This window comes from Saprolegnia diclina (genome assembly GCF_000281045.1).
Source record: "Saprolegnia diclina VS20 unplaced genomic scaffold supercont1.33, whole genome shotgun sequence".
In the NCBI taxonomy this organism is placed as follows: Eukaryota; Oomycota; class Saprolegniomycetes; order Saprolegniales; family Saprolegniaceae; genus Saprolegnia; species Saprolegnia diclina.
Window position 1 is genome coordinate 277,745 of NW_008246100.1, and position 13,565 is coordinate 291,309.

General features: G+C 59.6%; 7 protein-coding genes across 7 annotated transcripts; 3 read left to right on the forward strand and 4 right to left on the reverse strand.

The window, feature by feature from the left end:
- Nucleotides 1-147: 147 nt before the first annotated feature.
- Nucleotides 148-1,268, reverse strand: SDRG_10047 (hypothetical protein). Its single transcript, XM_008616019.1, has 5 exons — nt 962-1,268; nt 839-911; nt 644-795; nt 433-598; nt 148-385 (listed from the first exon to the last, which is right to left on the reverse strand). Exons 1-5 carry the CDS (start codon nt 1,261-1,263, stop codon nt 260-262), a joined length of 819 nt encoding a protein of 272 aa, XP_008614241.1. The 5' UTR covers nt 1,264-1,268; the 3' UTR covers nt 148-259.
- A 226-nt stretch (nt 1,269-1,494) lies between these two features.
- Nucleotides 1,495-3,552, forward strand: SDRG_10048 (hypothetical protein). The gene has a single exon (XM_008616020.1). It carries the CDS (start codon nt 1,515-1,517, stop codon nt 3,492-3,494), a length of 1,980 nt encoding a protein of 659 aa, XP_008614242.1. The 5' UTR covers nt 1,495-1,514; the 3' UTR covers nt 3,495-3,552.
- SDRG_10049 (hypothetical protein) lies at nt 3,504-6,868 on the reverse strand. The gene is made up of 9 exons (XM_008616021.1): nt 5,830-6,868; nt 5,654-5,786; nt 5,406-5,611; nt 5,030-5,363; nt 4,808-4,974; nt 4,564-4,756; nt 4,365-4,514; nt 4,178-4,318; nt 3,504-4,120 (listed from the first exon to the last, which is right to left on the reverse strand). Exons 1-9 carry the CDS (start codon nt 6,427-6,429, stop codon nt 3,771-3,773), a joined length of 2,274 nt encoding a protein of 757 aa, XP_008614243.1. The 5' UTR covers nt 6,430-6,868; the 3' UTR covers nt 3,504-3,770.
- A 975-nt stretch (nt 6,869-7,843) lies between these two features.
- SDRG_10050 (hypothetical protein) lies at nt 7,844-10,003 on the forward strand. Its single transcript, XM_008616022.1, has 3 exons — nt 7,844-7,924; nt 7,987-8,194; nt 8,263-10,003. The coding sequence occupies exons 2-3, from the start codon at nt 8,045-8,047 to the stop codon at nt 9,916-9,918; spliced, it is 1,806 nt and encodes a 601-aa protein (XP_008614244.1). The 5' UTR covers nt 7,844-7,924; nt 7,987-8,044; the 3' UTR covers nt 9,919-10,003.
- SDRG_10051 (hypothetical protein) lies at nt 9,972-11,033 on the reverse strand. The gene is made up of 4 exons (XM_008616023.1): nt 10,596-11,033; nt 10,415-10,539; nt 10,257-10,370; nt 9,972-10,211 (listed from the first exon to the last, which is right to left on the reverse strand). The coding sequence occupies exons 1-4, from the start codon at nt 10,819-10,821 to the stop codon at nt 10,026-10,028; spliced, it is 651 nt and encodes a 216-aa protein (XP_008614245.1). The 5' UTR covers nt 10,822-11,033; the 3' UTR covers nt 9,972-10,025.
- An 83-nt stretch (nt 11,034-11,116) lies between these two features.
- SDRG_10052 (Atypical/RIO/RIO2 protein kinase) lies at nt 11,117-12,629 on the forward strand. The gene is made up of 3 exons (XM_008616024.1): nt 11,117-11,549; nt 11,600-11,967; nt 12,013-12,629. The coding sequence occupies exons 1-3, from the start codon at nt 11,145-11,147 to the stop codon at nt 12,566-12,568; spliced, it is 1,329 nt and encodes a 442-aa protein (XP_008614246.1). The 5' UTR covers nt 11,117-11,144; the 3' UTR covers nt 12,569-12,629.
- A 10-nt stretch (nt 12,630-12,639) lies between these two features.
- Nucleotides 12,640-13,212, reverse strand: SDRG_10053 (hypothetical protein; the record flags this gene model as incomplete). Its single annotated transcript, XM_008616025.1, has 2 exons — nt 12,640-12,960; nt 13,018-13,212. The coding sequence occupies 2 exons, from the start codon at nt 13,210-13,212 to the stop codon at nt 12,640-12,642; spliced, it is 516 nt and encodes a 171-aa protein (XP_008614247.1).
- Nucleotides 13,213-13,565: the final 353 nt, after the last annotated feature.

Sequence of the window (13,565 nt, forward strand, 5' to 3'; positions counted from 1 at the left end):
TCGTTTTGCCCCATTCGGCACATGTGCCACAATTAAAAATTAATTTCGGCACAAGCCCACCAGCTGCAGGCGGCTTGACACGCATGCACGGGTTGGATCCACCGAGCAATGGACCGCTTCCTGCGACGACAACAGAGAGGAGAGAGGGCGGACAATACTACGAGGCGAGCCGTGAGCTAGACCAGAATCGTTTGCTCCGTACAAGTCTCTTTATAGACAGGCAGCCAGTACACTACGTGAGGCATACAGGCCAGCGAGCTCAGCTCGAGCTTTCGCCGTCTTCGTCTTCTTCGTCGACCTGCTTGAACTCGTCGTCGAGCCCCATGACGGAGATCGGAGCCGTCATGTGCACGTCTTCGGAGGCGCTATCGTTGCCCGCCGTGTCCTAGAGATCCAATGAGTGAGAGAACGATCGAGTCCCATCCGACGTACTTGGCCTCCGAGCTGCTGGAGAAACTCCTGTCGGAGCTTCTCGTGGGCCGGGATTGGCTTGGTGAAGCGCAGGCTCGAGCCCGGTTCGTTTTGGTACATGGTTTCCAGGGACTTTTCGACGCAGGCGTCGATCTGCTCGACGTACGATTCGGGGTGGCGTCGGAACCTACATCGCATGAAGCCTCCAGTTGCACCATGATTGGTCTCTCACATTTCGAGTGCTCGAGGGTTGGCGACGTTGCGCAGGTCGGAGGCAAACTCCTTGGTGTAAAAAATGCTCTTCATGTACACGAGGACCGACACGATATAGTGAAGATCCGGGTCCCACGTCGGAAACTTGGGCAGCAAGTCGAGCTCGTTCGTCTAAAGCCGATGGTTAGACCATGCCGATGGTAGATGTACGCACGTCAGGGTTCACGAACGGGTGAAAGACCTTGGTGTAGAACTCGACGCGCGGGTACGTGCCAATGCCGTTGTAGCTACGACCAGCCAGCGAAAATGAGGTTTCGCCCATGGCAATCGCGCCTACTCGTCTGGAAGATGGATCGAGAACTTGAAGATGCCATTGCGGTAGAGGCCTTGGTGGATGAAGATGACACCGTGCCACAGACGGGGCTTGTCAAAGCTCGGGAGGACGTAGATGCCGCTGGGCACATGCTGCTTCATGTGCTTGTACTCGATCATGAGACCGTAGTCCTTCATCGTCTGCGTCCGGTACTGGTGCAGCGACGTGAGGTTGGCGGCCTCGGGCTTCTTCTGGCTCGGCGCTGGCGTCGTCATGGGCCGTGGCAGCGATGGGTTCACGTATTTAAACGCCCGAGCTTCCTCCATTCCGGATAAGTCGGTTCTGGATACGACCCTGCGCCCAGTTTTACCTCTCATATTTGATCTTTCGGCCTGTCTATCCGTAGACTATATGCACGCCATTCTATAGTTCAAATGACGCACTTGGATAGCGATTGAAGACGTAAAGCGGCGTGTAAATAGCTGCTTGGCCGGCAATCAAAATTAGCGCCATATATGCATTGCTAGAGGTTGCACGCGCAACCGTGGTGGTTGGTTTTCACACTTCAACCCGGAAGATGAAGTTCGACGAGTGCCAACCTCCGCTCTGCGCCGAAGTCCTCGCGGGCGTCGCCGAGATGGGCTTCACGGACATGACGCCCGTCCAGGCCGCGACGATTCCGCTCTTCCTCACCAACAAGGACGTGGCTGTGGACGCGAGCACGGGCAGCGGCAAGACGCTCTCGTTCGTGCTGCCCATCGTCGAGATGCTGCGCCGCCGGTCGCAAGCCACGACCGACGACGACGCGGCCAACATTGCCACGAAGAAGCAGGTCACGCAGCTCATGGCAATGATCCTCTCGCCGACGCGCGAGCTGGCACGTCAGATTTACGACTGCGCGTGCTTCTTCTTCTCGCGGGCGCTACCGAGCGTGCAAGTGATTCTCTTTGTCGGTGGCACGAGCGTCGACGAAGACATGGCCTCGATCCGCGCCGCGAGAGGTCGCATGAGCGTCATCGTGGGTACGCCCGGCCGCATTGACGACATCCTCAACCGCGTCTCGGCCATGGGCATCCTCGAGACCAAGGAGTTCGAAGCGCTCATCCTCGACGAAGCCGATACGCTCCTCGACATGGGTTTTGAAATGAGCATCACGGCGATTCTCGGTCGCTTGCCCAAGCAGCGCCGGACGGGCCTCTTCTCGGCGACGCAGACGCAGGAGGTCAAGGCGCTCGCCCGCGCCGGTCTCCGCAACCCCGCGACGGTCTCGGTGCAGCTGGCTGTCGACCAAAAGACGCCGACGACGCTCACCAACTGGTACGCCGAAGTCGAGTACGACGCCAAGCTCGCAGCCCTCATCCAATTTGTCGCGGGTCGCCCGAACGAGAAGTGCATCGTGTTCCTCTCCACCTGCGCGAGCGTCGATTTCTTTGGCAAAGTCCTCGAGATGCTTCTGCCCGACCTTGCGGTCGTGAGCCTCCACGGCAAAATGGTGCCCAAGAAGCGCATTGCGTACTACGAGGCCTTTGTCAACCAGAGCGCCGGCCTCCTCGTGTGCACGGACGTGGTCGCGCGCGGTATCGATCTCCCAGACGTCGACTGGATCGTCCAGTTTGACCCGCCGCAAGACCCAAACTTCTTTGTGCATCGCGTCGGCCGCACGGCCCGCGCCGGTCGCAACGGCTCGGCGCTCACGTTCCTCTCGGCCAACGAAGATGCGTATGTGAATTTCCTGCGCATTCGCAAGGTCCCGGTCGCCAAGATGGACGACTTGGTCGTCGACGACGCCAAGCGTGTCGGGATCCTTGAGAAGGTCAAGGCCTTCCAGATGACCGATCGGGATGTGCTGGAGAAGGGCACGAAGGCCTTCATCTCGTTCTTGCGCTCGTACAAGGAGCACCAGTGCCAGTTCATCTTCCGGTTCCGCGATCTGGACTTGGCGCGCGTCGCGGTCGGCTTTTGCCTCTTTCAGCTGCCCAAAATCAACGAGCTCCGCGCGCTCGAGTCGATCCAGTTTGAGCCCGCCGGTGTCAAGGTCGTCGACATTCCGTACAAGGACAAGGCGCGCGAGAAGCAGCGCCAGGCCAAGCTCGTGACGATCGCGGCCGAACACAAGGCGGAGAAGCTCCAGAACTTTGAGAAGAAGCAAGAGAAGAAGCGCAAGGAGCTCGAAGCCAAGACGGACGGGCCGCGCCGCCGTGAAAAGAAGAAGGGCGCGCACCAGCAGATCGTCGAAGAGTGGGACGAGCTGGACCGCGAAGAGCGCTTGTACAAGAAGTTTAAGCGCGGCAAAATCACCAAGGCCGAGTACGACGAGGCGCTGACCGGCACGGTCGCGTCCGACTCGGAGGCCGGCAGCGACAATGACGACGACGAGGACGGGCCGAAGAAGAAGAAGGCCAAGGTCGACAAGCGCTTCGAGAAGAAGGAGCAGATCAAGCGCAAGACGAGCGAGCAAAAGGAAGAGGCCAAAAAGCGCGAAGCCCGCATTCGCACGCGCAAGAAGCAGGAGCACGTCAAACGCGCGCAGGCCAAGGCCAACATCCGGAGACGCTAAGCCAAGACGACTCGTATTCTCACTTAACCACCACCATAAATACAACCAGTACATCGAATTCAGTCGATCTCGACTTGGCTAAGAGCTCGACAGATCCGTCGCTGGCAGCGACTGCGCAACCCGATAACGAGCGCGGTGAGATCGCTCGAACGGCAATACGTGGCTCAGCCCATTGGCCCTCGCAGACATCAACTTAGTTCTTAGTCGAAATTGCGTGCTCGAGAAAGTACGCGAGCACTAGTGGGAGTTGTAAACTCGACCGCGGATCCCATTTCGCTATTGCCGAAGGCTGGGGGGCACCGTCCACATGGCTGCGCCCGTCATGGTGTTGTAAAAGTAGCTCAGGCCCGTTGTCGGGTCCACTGCTGCTTGGTACGTTGCGGCGGCGACCGCCCGGAGTGCTCGCCGGGCTTGGCGCCGGCGGTACAGTCCCTGGATCTTCATGGCGGCCTCTTGGAGCCCAAGCGCGCGACGGCGTGGCGCCGGTTGGTGCAAGAGGCGCAGTGCCCAGCGTGCCGTCGTGTGGCCCGACGGGTATTGGGTAGCAGGAAACCGACTTTGAAGCGCCTCGAGAAGGAACTTGGCCGAGTGCACTTGTGTCGACGAGAGGCTCCGCCGGACGTCGCCTACGTTCTGACGATGAGAAGGAGGATCGTACGTATCGTCCGTCGGACGGAGACAACCGTGGCGAAAGAGGTGGCCAAGTACAGTTGCACTCGCCTCCTGGAGCTTGAAATCGTCGGTGAACGTCTTCATGGCGGCAAAGACCACGTCCAGCGCAGCGCTCTGGAGCGCACTCATCGCACCCGTCCCATCGGCGGGTCCTACGCCCTGTCATGGTCATTGCGACCCTAGTGTTACGAGTGGTACCTGAACCGAGCACGACGACACGAAGCGCTTCGCAGCCAGTGCGCTGGACACCGCTGACGCTCGCGTAGCGTGCCATCCATGCCACAATACCAGTGGCACCGAGGTGCGTCGCTGCCACCGCATCGACCACGTAGCTGGTCGACGACGAGACTACCCATCATTGTGTCGTCAAAGTGTAGGGTTGGGGTAACCATCGTACCGGCGCAGGTCCAGAAGGCGGGCGACGGCGGGGAGAAGGGTCCCCAGCCGCCAGCGTTGCGCGCGCGGACGCGGAAGCAGTAGCCAGCGTCGGGCAGAAGACCGACGGCCGTGGCAGTCGTGGTAAGCGACACGGCTTCGTGCACGACGTGGTCGTACGCGCGGACAAGGTACGTCCCGACGAGGCGCCACGTCTTCCTTTCACAAATGAGTGTGTCCGTCGAAACGCTGGAGGTGGAACTGACCTCGCACGCGCGACCAATGCCCTTGAACTCGACGTGGAAGCCGAGGATGGGCGAGAACGGCTGGCGCGGGTTGGCAACGGGCGAGGGCGCACTCCACATGACGGTGATCGACGTGAGCGCGTTCGTGGGGACCAGCGTCGGGGCTGCCGGCACCACACTCGGGGGCTCTACACCCGTGGATGAGTGGCGGCCAGTGAATAAAGTGCATCAACGAATCTATACTCGGCGCAAAAGCGAGTGGAAAGTCGACAAGCGATAATTTGGTGCTAAATTGCGGTGTCTGCTCGAGCGACGGGCCGAGTGCTTGGGCCAGCGCCGCCTTGCGCTCCGTGGGCTTGCTCCGCTCGGCGTAGCAGTAGGCGTCGTACTGGACCCGCGAGACGACATAGTTGACGACGTCGCGCAGGTAAATGTATGGCAGTTTGGTGCTGTCCTCGGCCCAGTTGCCGTGGTAGTCGAGAACGCCTTGCGAGACGCCCGCCCCGCGAAACGCATCCAAGAGTCGGCGCGGAAAGAGGCTTTGGACCGTGTGGTCGTCGGCGCTATAGAGCGCCGTCTACGCCGCCGTGGCATCGGCTGCGAGCGTCGCGGACGTTACCTGTGTGCGGGTCTTGCAGGCTTCGAGGACGAAAATCGGGAGGTCTTCCTTGGCCCCCGAGGCCCGCTTCTCATGGAAAAGAGTCAGAAGACGCGTGGCCATCTCCGAATGCACGCGGCCTTTGATCGCCGTCTCGGTCACATTCGGCGCCACGTCCTGGTCCTGGCAGACGTCGAGCGCGATACATTTGTTCGTCGACGGGATGCCTATAAGAAATACGACATATCTAGGATGGCAACGGCGCGTACGAGACAGAGCGTCCACAAGCTTGCGCTCGTGCATTGCGGTGAGCGCGAGTTCTTCGATCGACGAGAGGCGCGACTCGGGAAAGAGCACGAACGAGCCAAGGTGCGGCCCACTCACGACGCGGACACCATGCGACTAGTCCAGACGTTGACCTGTTAGGTTTGGAATCGAGCCGTACAATGATGAGCAAGAAGAACGAGCCGTTGACAGGTACAGCTTCAAACGATGCAAGCTCGACGTGGAACTCGACAATGGACGGGTTCACAAGCAATTTGCACTGGGCTTGCTTGAGCCCACCGAGCACCGGGTCCGTCAAAAGCTCATGCAGCGCCTCGACAGCGCTGCGCGCAGAGGGCGGTATCGGAGGTAAATGTGCACCTTTGAAGTGCGTCATGACCACGAGAAGCGCTGTCAGCGTTGGTGTCTCGGACGCGATGCCAGCACCACCGAGAAGCGATGGGACTTCAAAGTCCTTGGGCGTCTTGACCGGTGGCGGTGGCGCATTCACGCTGGCCAACTCGGGCTTTTTCTTTTTCTTAGGGGACGTCTTTGCGGACGCGTTGTCTCGTAGCGCGCGCTGGGCTGCCTCCTGCGCCCGCTCGGCCTCCTTGGCGGCCTTGAGGCGCGCAGCCTCTTCGCGCCGAAGGGCCTTGGCCGCCCGGGCTTGGTACGCCTTGCGTTTTTCCAGCACCTTCTTGAGGAGCTTGCGGGCCTCGTCGTCGGTCGCGACGGTGTCCGCGACCGGCTGGATCGCGGCGGCGGTGTCGACAGCTTGCATCGGATGCGATCTTGGGCTAAAAACACGCAGTTTGCACGACAGTGTTGACCTATCACTTGTCTCTAGTGAGCAACGGCGCGGACGAGGTTTGCAGGAGCTTTTGGACTCGGACGAATGTGGATGTAATCGACTTGGTCCAGCGTCGCAACGATATCACTTGTAGTATCTTCACGCTTGCATGGCTTTGAGGGCGTGCCAGACGCGCGCCGAATCGCGTGACCAACGACGTTCTCGCCGTGGGACAACCGACAACCGACACGACGCCGATCTTGTGCGGCTTATTTGGGTGTTTTTATCCGATCTTGACCCTGCTATTTCCACGAACGTGCTTGCCGTTGGATGACTTGAAGCGTGACGCCGCGATGGTAAGGACGCGCCGTGTCAAGACAGCTGGTTCCTGAGACAAGCCGCCTCGCCCGAAGTTCGAAGCCGAACGATGTGGCAGATTGGGTGGTGTTCGCTCGTCAAAACCACACATCGCTAAGAAAACGATCTTATTGCAACTCGCCTCGGCCTCGGTGGAGGCGCGCGCTTGCGACCGATGGCACGCGTCCCGCAGTGCTTGTCGAGGCACGGTCCCGATGGCTTGTTACTCCGCGTAATGCGTAATGGCGGCGCCCCCATAAGTGCGCGACAGTGTCGATACTACACGGCGGTCCAATGATCCGCACCTAATCTTCTCGGCTGTAATTTTATTGGTCGAAACCAGATCTTTCGCGGGTAACCTTGTGCGCTGTATGGCTGTCGGAGCTATTTTTTTACTGGGGGGCAAGTTCAAGCCTGGAGAACGTTGTCCCGAAAGATCGCGCCAATCACACGCGCGTATCCTATTCAATGGCCAATCAGATCCTGACCAGGTGGGGCCTTTCAATGAGGGAGGAAAAAAGCGATCCAAGGCGCGAGCTAGTAATCCAAGCGAATAGATCTTTGGGGATTCGTGATTGGCCAACGCGGCGGTGTAAAAGTTGAGTGGTTTTGAATGCCAAGGTCCGTTTTTTTAAAATTTGCGCTGTAGGGGTCGGGGACAGCACAGGATTTATTTAAATATCTTGCGCACTGTATGCGAACGCTGCCGAAATCCACATCCGGACGCCGTCTTTTTTTGTTGACGGCGCGGCGCTTGGCGATCTTATTGGCGTCGGCCGCGTCACGTAATTAAATGGCAGAAAAGAATAATAAATTAATATGATTTAAATGGAGATGACGCGAGAAGAAGATACACGGGCCGATCTATGGGCAAAGATCGGCGTCCAATAGTAAAAGATATCGAGTGTTGGTGGGCGTTTGGCGGGGATCCGTCCATTCGATTGTACAATGTACGGTGTACGTACGGAACGCGACAACAAAGGGGGAGAGGAATGGACGATGATGGACGTACGGCGGCTATTTTAAAAAGCCAGTAAAAAGTCTACATCGCCGGCTAAAAATAATAAAATAAAAGAGACAGCAGTTTGCAACTTTCGAGCCGAAAATCACATCCGCGCGGTCAAGACAGGTAGGCGGGATGGATCATCGGCCTGGACGACGCCGATCCTCATGCTCTCGTATGCTGCGTAGGCCTCGTCCCGCGCCTGCTAGAGAGAGACCCTGCCCGCCACATAGACACCACCGAGCCATGGAACCCCGCAAGATCGACGTCGCATGGGACGGCAACCCCGAGGCAAAGGAAAACATGGCTGCGTACAACAACACGGTTGTCGAGCCCAAGATGGCCATGGACCTCGCCAGTGCGGCCAACACATACTACATGACCAAGCCGCACGACGTACGTGACCATGCGCTTGCCGTGCTCCCATGGCCGGGGATCTTACACATGCTGTGTATCATATCTAGGACCACCCATGGCGAGGAAAGTCCGCGTTTGGCTTTGCAACAATCCTGAACCGCAACTCGTGCGACGACATGGGCGCCAACGGCCCGCTCTCGGTCAACCTGCCACCGTTGCAGTCATACCACGCCGCCTCGTCTCTGGTCGAGAAGGCCAAGCTCACGACCAGTTCTCGGCTCTCGGCGCACAAGGTACCGCACCGCCCGATGCCGACGCCGATCGCGCCGCTCGGCGAGGCCATGATCGACATGTCGGGCCTGCAAAACCGGTCTTTGAAGCTCAAAATCAAAAAGAAGCATGTCGATATCTCGCCGGCCTACACGGCGCAGCCCAATGGCCCGATGCTCGCGCCGACGCCCAGCAACGGCGCGCCACGCAAGCTACCGCTCGCTCCTGCTCCGTCCATGGACGACGACGACGATGACTCTGGCGACGATGACGGCGAGAACCCGACCGGTGCCACCCACAACGGCGCCGCGCTTCGCGGTGGCCGGTGGACGTCGGAGGAGCACGAACGGTTCCTCCAGGGCTTCCGCTTGCATGGGCACAAGTGGAAGCGCGTGCAAATGGTCGTTCGAAGTCGCACAGTGACCCAAGTCCGGACGCACGCTCAAAAGTACCTCTTGAAGCTGCAAAAAATGTCGGGCGGCCCCGAGACGCAGCGGTCCACGACTGCAAATAGCGGCGCCGCGGACGCCGACGGCCGGTTCCTGGCGCCGTCGCAATTTGGCAGCGGTGCAACGTCACCGACGCAGAGCATGACAAGTGGCAACGACGACGAGGCGGCGCACGACAAGGTCGTCATGACCATGCACGAGGGCGGGCAACCCGGGTCGCCAAGAAGCGCCGTCACACTGCAGACCGCGCAGCCGCGCAAGCTCAAGACGATGAAGAAGCAGGTGGCGCAAAAGAGAACGAACAAGCGCTCGGACCTCGACGGCTCATCGCTCGTGCACATTGAAGAGGCCGCGTACACGCTCTGTGCGCTCATGAAGGAGCACATTGACGACCTCGAGGCGATCGTGACCGACCACGAAGACGACGACGGGATGGAAGTCGACGACACCGAGTCGACGGAAGACGAGTCGATGGACTCGTCGTCGTCGCCCGTCTCGTCGGCCGAGATGAAGAAGCGGTACCACTGCCGCAAGTGCCGCGTACCCAAGAAGGGCCACGTGTGCCCGGAAGCGTCGTCGGGCGAAGACTCGGGCGCCAAGTCGCTCTCGCTCAAGAAGATGTCACTGCACGAGTCGGACCTCGACTGCTACGAGCCGTTGGAAGCCGAGTGGAATGACCTCGACAAGTACGTTGGCTACCGCGTCGCCCGCTGCTTTGGCCCCAACCTCTGGTGCCGGGGGACGATCGACCAGGTCGTCGCGACCGGCTCGGACCAAGACAAGATTCACATTGTGTACTCGGAGGCGTCGGGGCGCCACGAATGGCTGCTCAAGTCGGACGCGATCGAGTGCATTGCGATCGAGGGCCTCAACACGGACGACGACGAAGCCTACGGCGTCTTTGCCGGCAGCTCGCTCCGGAAGCGCAAGCATTGGAACTCACTCGCTTCGAGTTTGCGCGAGTCGCCCGAGAAGGACGACGATTTTGACGACGACGACGACGCGGGCGCGGCCCATCCGGCCAAGCGCCTCTGCTCGCCGTGATCGGACAATGTTGTCGTATATATAAATATATAGGGATAGGACTAGATAGTGGATGTGTCTTTTTGAACATGATAGATTTTGACCATTTATACCATTTATATCATGTCTTATCCCCGCCGCGCGAGGTTCAGTTTGCACTCCGCGACTTGGACGTCGTCCCGTCGCGTCAACCTTGTCAGCAGCGCTTCGCCCTGCCCGAGGACCGCGTCCCGCTCCGCGCGCAGCCGCATCATGTCGTGCGCCTCATCTTGCAGCGCTGTTCGCTCGATCGGGTCGACCACGAGCGCCATGCCCTACGCGTGCATGTGAAGCGAGCGACTGACGCGAGAAGATCGTACGGCCTGCAAGGACGCCAGCGCGAGGTCGAGCTCGCCGTAGTTGAATTGGCAACGAGATAACGTGATGTGCGCGTCGGCCCACGTCGGCGCGAGCTCGGCCGCGCGCGTTGCTACCTGTGGGACTGATGGGTGGAGCGACGAGGACGAGATGTTGGTACCTGGATGCCCTGGAAGAACTCGCCAAGGGCCAAGTGCGCTTGGGCCAAGAGCTCATGGAGCACCGCGTGTGTTGGGTCGTACTCGATCGCCTGCCGCCAGCGATCCATCGCGGCCCGGTACCGCTCTAGTGGAACACGTCATGCTGCATCGGCGAGGAAGGTGTGCTCATGTGTTTATTGCCTGCTTCGGCCAAGACGTTGCCTTCGTCTTGGAGTCGCTTGACCTTGTGCGCGACGTCCTCGAGCGATGGCAGCGCTACCAGCGGCGCTGACGAAGCTTGTGCATCGGCGTACTCGTACTCGGTCATGGCCTCGAGCTGCGACTGCGAGAGAAAGCACGGCGCGGCCTCTGCCGTCCGCGCCTCCTGGCGCTTGCGCTTCTTGAGCTGCAGCTGGACGCGTGCCATCCCGATTTGTTGCTTTTGATGACTAAACCCACGTCACCTAAGCGACCCCACTCCAAGACTACATCGAACTCCACTGCTGCCACTCATAATAGTGCATCACACGAGAGCAGACAACATGTCTTTAGCTGGCATCGCATGGCCGCCGGTGTTGCGAGGTGCATGGACGACGCGCCGAAGACGGCGATCGCTAAGAGTTCATTGGCCAAAAACCGTCGCGGTAGAGTGTCCAATGGCATCGCGGCATGGATTTGAATTGAGCCAATGGCATCGCGAGAACGATTGGCTGGGACTAGGTAGAAAAAGCCAAAACACGAATTGCGAAGATGAAGCTCGATGTGACGGGGATGCGGTACCTGACGAAGGACCACTTCAAGGTGCTCACGGCGGTCGAGCTCGGCATGAAGAACCACGAGATCGTGCCTGTCGAGCTCATCTCGTCGATCGCCAAGCTGCGCCACGGCGGCGTCAGCAAAATCCTCTCGCACCTGCTCCGTAACAAGCTCATTGCGCACGACGGTACGACGTACGACGGCTTCAAGCTCACGTACATGGGCTACGACTTCCTCGCGCTCCGCGTCTTTATGAAGCATGGCCACATCTCGGGCCTCGGCCGCCAGATCGGCGTCGGCAAGGAGTCGGACATCTACATGGCCGTGCAGCCCGACGGCACCGAGGTCGCGATCAAGTTTCACCGTCTCGGCCGCACGTCGTTCCGCGCTGTCAAGAACGTACGCGCCTCGTCTCTCTTCCTTCGCACTCACGAAATGCCGGGTATTAGAAACGTGACTACCTCAAGACAAAGAAGCAAGTCAACTGGTTCTACCTCTCCAAGCTCTCGGCCATGAAGGAGAACGCGTTCCTGCGCGCGTTGTACGAACGCGGGTTCCCGACGCCGACGCCGATCGACGCCAACCGCCACGCGATCGTCATGAGCCTCGTCGACGGCTTCCCGCTCAACCAGGTGCGCCGCATGGCCGACTCGAAGGAGGCGTACGACAACTGCATGGACATTGTCGTGCGCCTCGCCGAGTGCGGCCTCGTGCACTGCGACTTCAACGAGTTCAACATTATGATGAACGACACGGGCAAGATCACGATGATCGATTTTCCCCAAATGATCTCGACGTCCCACTACAACGCCGAAGAGTACGTTCTTAGTCGCTGCTGCCACGAGGCTTATTGGCGGCGTAGGCTCTTCAACCGCGATGTCCAAGGCCTCGTCAAGTTCTTCTCGCGCCTCCAGCACGGCTCGTATGTGCCCGACGAAGTGCCCCAGCTCCAGGATATCGTCCGCGACGCGGAGATGAACCTCGATATCGAGATGGAGGCGAGTGGCTTCACCAAGCAGATGGCCAAGGACATGGAGACGATCCATGAGCTCACGGTCTCGAAAGACACGATCCATGAGGATGGCCGGGAAGATGAGGACGAGGACGACGAAGCAGCGGACGAGGAAGACGATGAGCTCGACGAAGCCCTCGCGCGCGAACTGGAAGCTAAGATTCAGGCGCTCAAGGGCGACGCGGCGCGGGACAGCGGTGCGGACGCTGCGTCGGACGAAGAGAACGACGACGAGTCGGAGGACGAAGAGGACAACGGCAAGTGGGCAACGCCGGTCGTCAGCGAAGACGTGCGCCTCAAGGTCAAGAAGGCAATCGCCAAGCAGGCGTCCAAGGGCGGGAAGCGGACGCGCAACTCGTCCAAACTCAGCATCAAGGGCAAGCTCGTGCACAAGGAAATGTTTTAATCGCTAGTAGAAAATTTAAGGTTTCTTTAATAAGTACAACAGAGTAGTAGTCAATCTTGCGCCCTGTCGCTTCACTGGATTGCACACGACGAGCTCTGCGCCGCCGGGTCGCCGAGCTCCTTCATGGCTTTGCATACCGCGCTGTGCTTGCCGGCCATTGCGAGATCGAACGCCATCTTGCCGTCCTTGTCCTTGAGCGCCGAGTCGGCCTTCTTCTCCATGAGCAGCCGAACCACCTCGACTTTGCCGGCCTCGGCCGCGCCCATGAGCGACGTCGTCCCGCTTGTCGTCACCGCATTGATGTCGGCGCCGCGCTCCAGTAGCACCACCGCCGCCTCCTTGTGCCCGCTAATGCACGCCCAGTGCAATGGCGTGCGCCCGCTCTTGTCCGGCTAGGCACACACAACTATGAGATCACATGTGCCATGTTGCCGTCCATGCACGCGTACGATATTTACAAGCGCGCCGCGGTCCATGAGCAAGGTGCAGAGCTCGGCGTGGTTGCCACCGGCGGCGCGGTGCAGCGCGCGCCGGTCCGCCGCCCCGGGCACGTTGACGTCCATGTCCGGGTCCTCGAGGATCTGCAGCACGGCGCCCTTGTCGCCGTTGTGCGCGGCCTTGTGCAGCGGCGTGTCCGATGGCATCGTAGCTCTCCAACGGCTCCTCTCGTTTTGCCAGCGACGCTTTGACCGAGTTATTTTCAGCGCCGGATAGAACTTCGTATCCGGATGTAACTGGCGACGCTAGTTGCACGCAACTTGGCGCCGCCGCTGACAGCCAAAAAGGCAAAACCAAGGTCCAGAACGAGGCTCACAAGGGATTCTGTCGACGCTTCCGACGGCTTTTACGTGCTCTGTCGTCCACGATAAGGCTCGCTGTGTCGGGCGACCGCAGCATGTGACTCGACGACAAAGTCCGAACAAACTCGATTTAGATTAGTCGACACTTCAACGTGCTCAGTCTAACTTTAGTTTGCGCTGATGACGATGTATTCCAC

Coding starts and splice junctions, on each gene's coding strand:
- SDRG_10047 (XM_008616019.1), bottom strand. CDS start 1,263: ATGGAGGAAGCTCGGGCGTTTAAATACGTGAACCCATCGCTGCCACGG. Junction 912..961: donor TCGATCCATCTTCCAGACGA/GTAGGCGCGATT, acceptor GGCTGGTCGTAG/CTACAACGGCATTGGCACGT. Junction 599..643: donor AACCCTCGAGCACTCGAAAT/GTGAGAGACCAA, acceptor CATGCGATGTAG/GTTCCGACGCCACCCCGAAT.
- SDRG_10048 (XM_008616020.1), top strand. CDS start 1,515: ATGAAGTTCGACGAGTGCCAACCTCCGCTCTGCGCCGAAGTCCTCGCG.
- SDRG_10049 (XM_008616021.1), bottom strand. CDS start 6,429: ATGCAAGCTGTCGACACCGCCGCCGCGATCCAGCCGGTCGCGGACACC. Junction 4,975..5,029: donor TCCACTCGCTTTTGCGCCGA/GTATAGATTCGT, acceptor CCACGGGTGTAG/AGCCCCCGAGTGTGGTGCCG. Junction 4,757..4,807: donor GCATTGGTCGCGCGTGCGAG/GTCAGTTCCACC, acceptor TGTGAAAGGAAG/ACGTGGCGCCTCGTCGGGAC.
- SDRG_10050 (XM_008616022.1), top strand. CDS start 8,045: ATGGAACCCCGCAAGATCGACGTCGCATGGGACGGCAACCCCGAGGCA. Junction 8,195..8,262: donor ACATGACCAAGCCGCACGAC/GTACGTGACCAT, acceptor TATCATATCTAG/GACCACCCATGGCGAGGAAA.
- SDRG_10051 (XM_008616023.1), bottom strand. CDS start 10,821: ATGGCACGCGTCCAGCTGCAGCTCAAGAAGCGCAAGCGCCAGGAGGCG. Junction 10,371..10,414: donor AGTTCTTCCAGGGCATCCAG/GTACCAACATCT, acceptor TCAGTCCCACAG/GTAGCAACGCGCGCGGCCGA. Junction 10,212..10,256: donor CGCTGGCGTCCTTGCAGGCC/GTACGATCTTCT, acceptor ATGCACGCGTAG/GGCATGGCGCTCGTGGTCGA.
- SDRG_10052 (XM_008616024.1), top strand. CDS start 11,145: ATGAAGCTCGATGTGACGGGGATGCGGTACCTGACGAAGGACCACTTC. Junction 11,550..11,599: donor CGTTCCGCGCTGTCAAGAAC/GTACGCGCCTCG, acceptor GCCGGGTATTAG/AAACGTGACTACCTCAAGAC. Junction 11,968..12,012: donor TCCCACTACAACGCCGAAGA/GTACGTTCTTAG, acceptor TTGGCGGCGTAG/GCTCTTCAACCGCGATGTCC.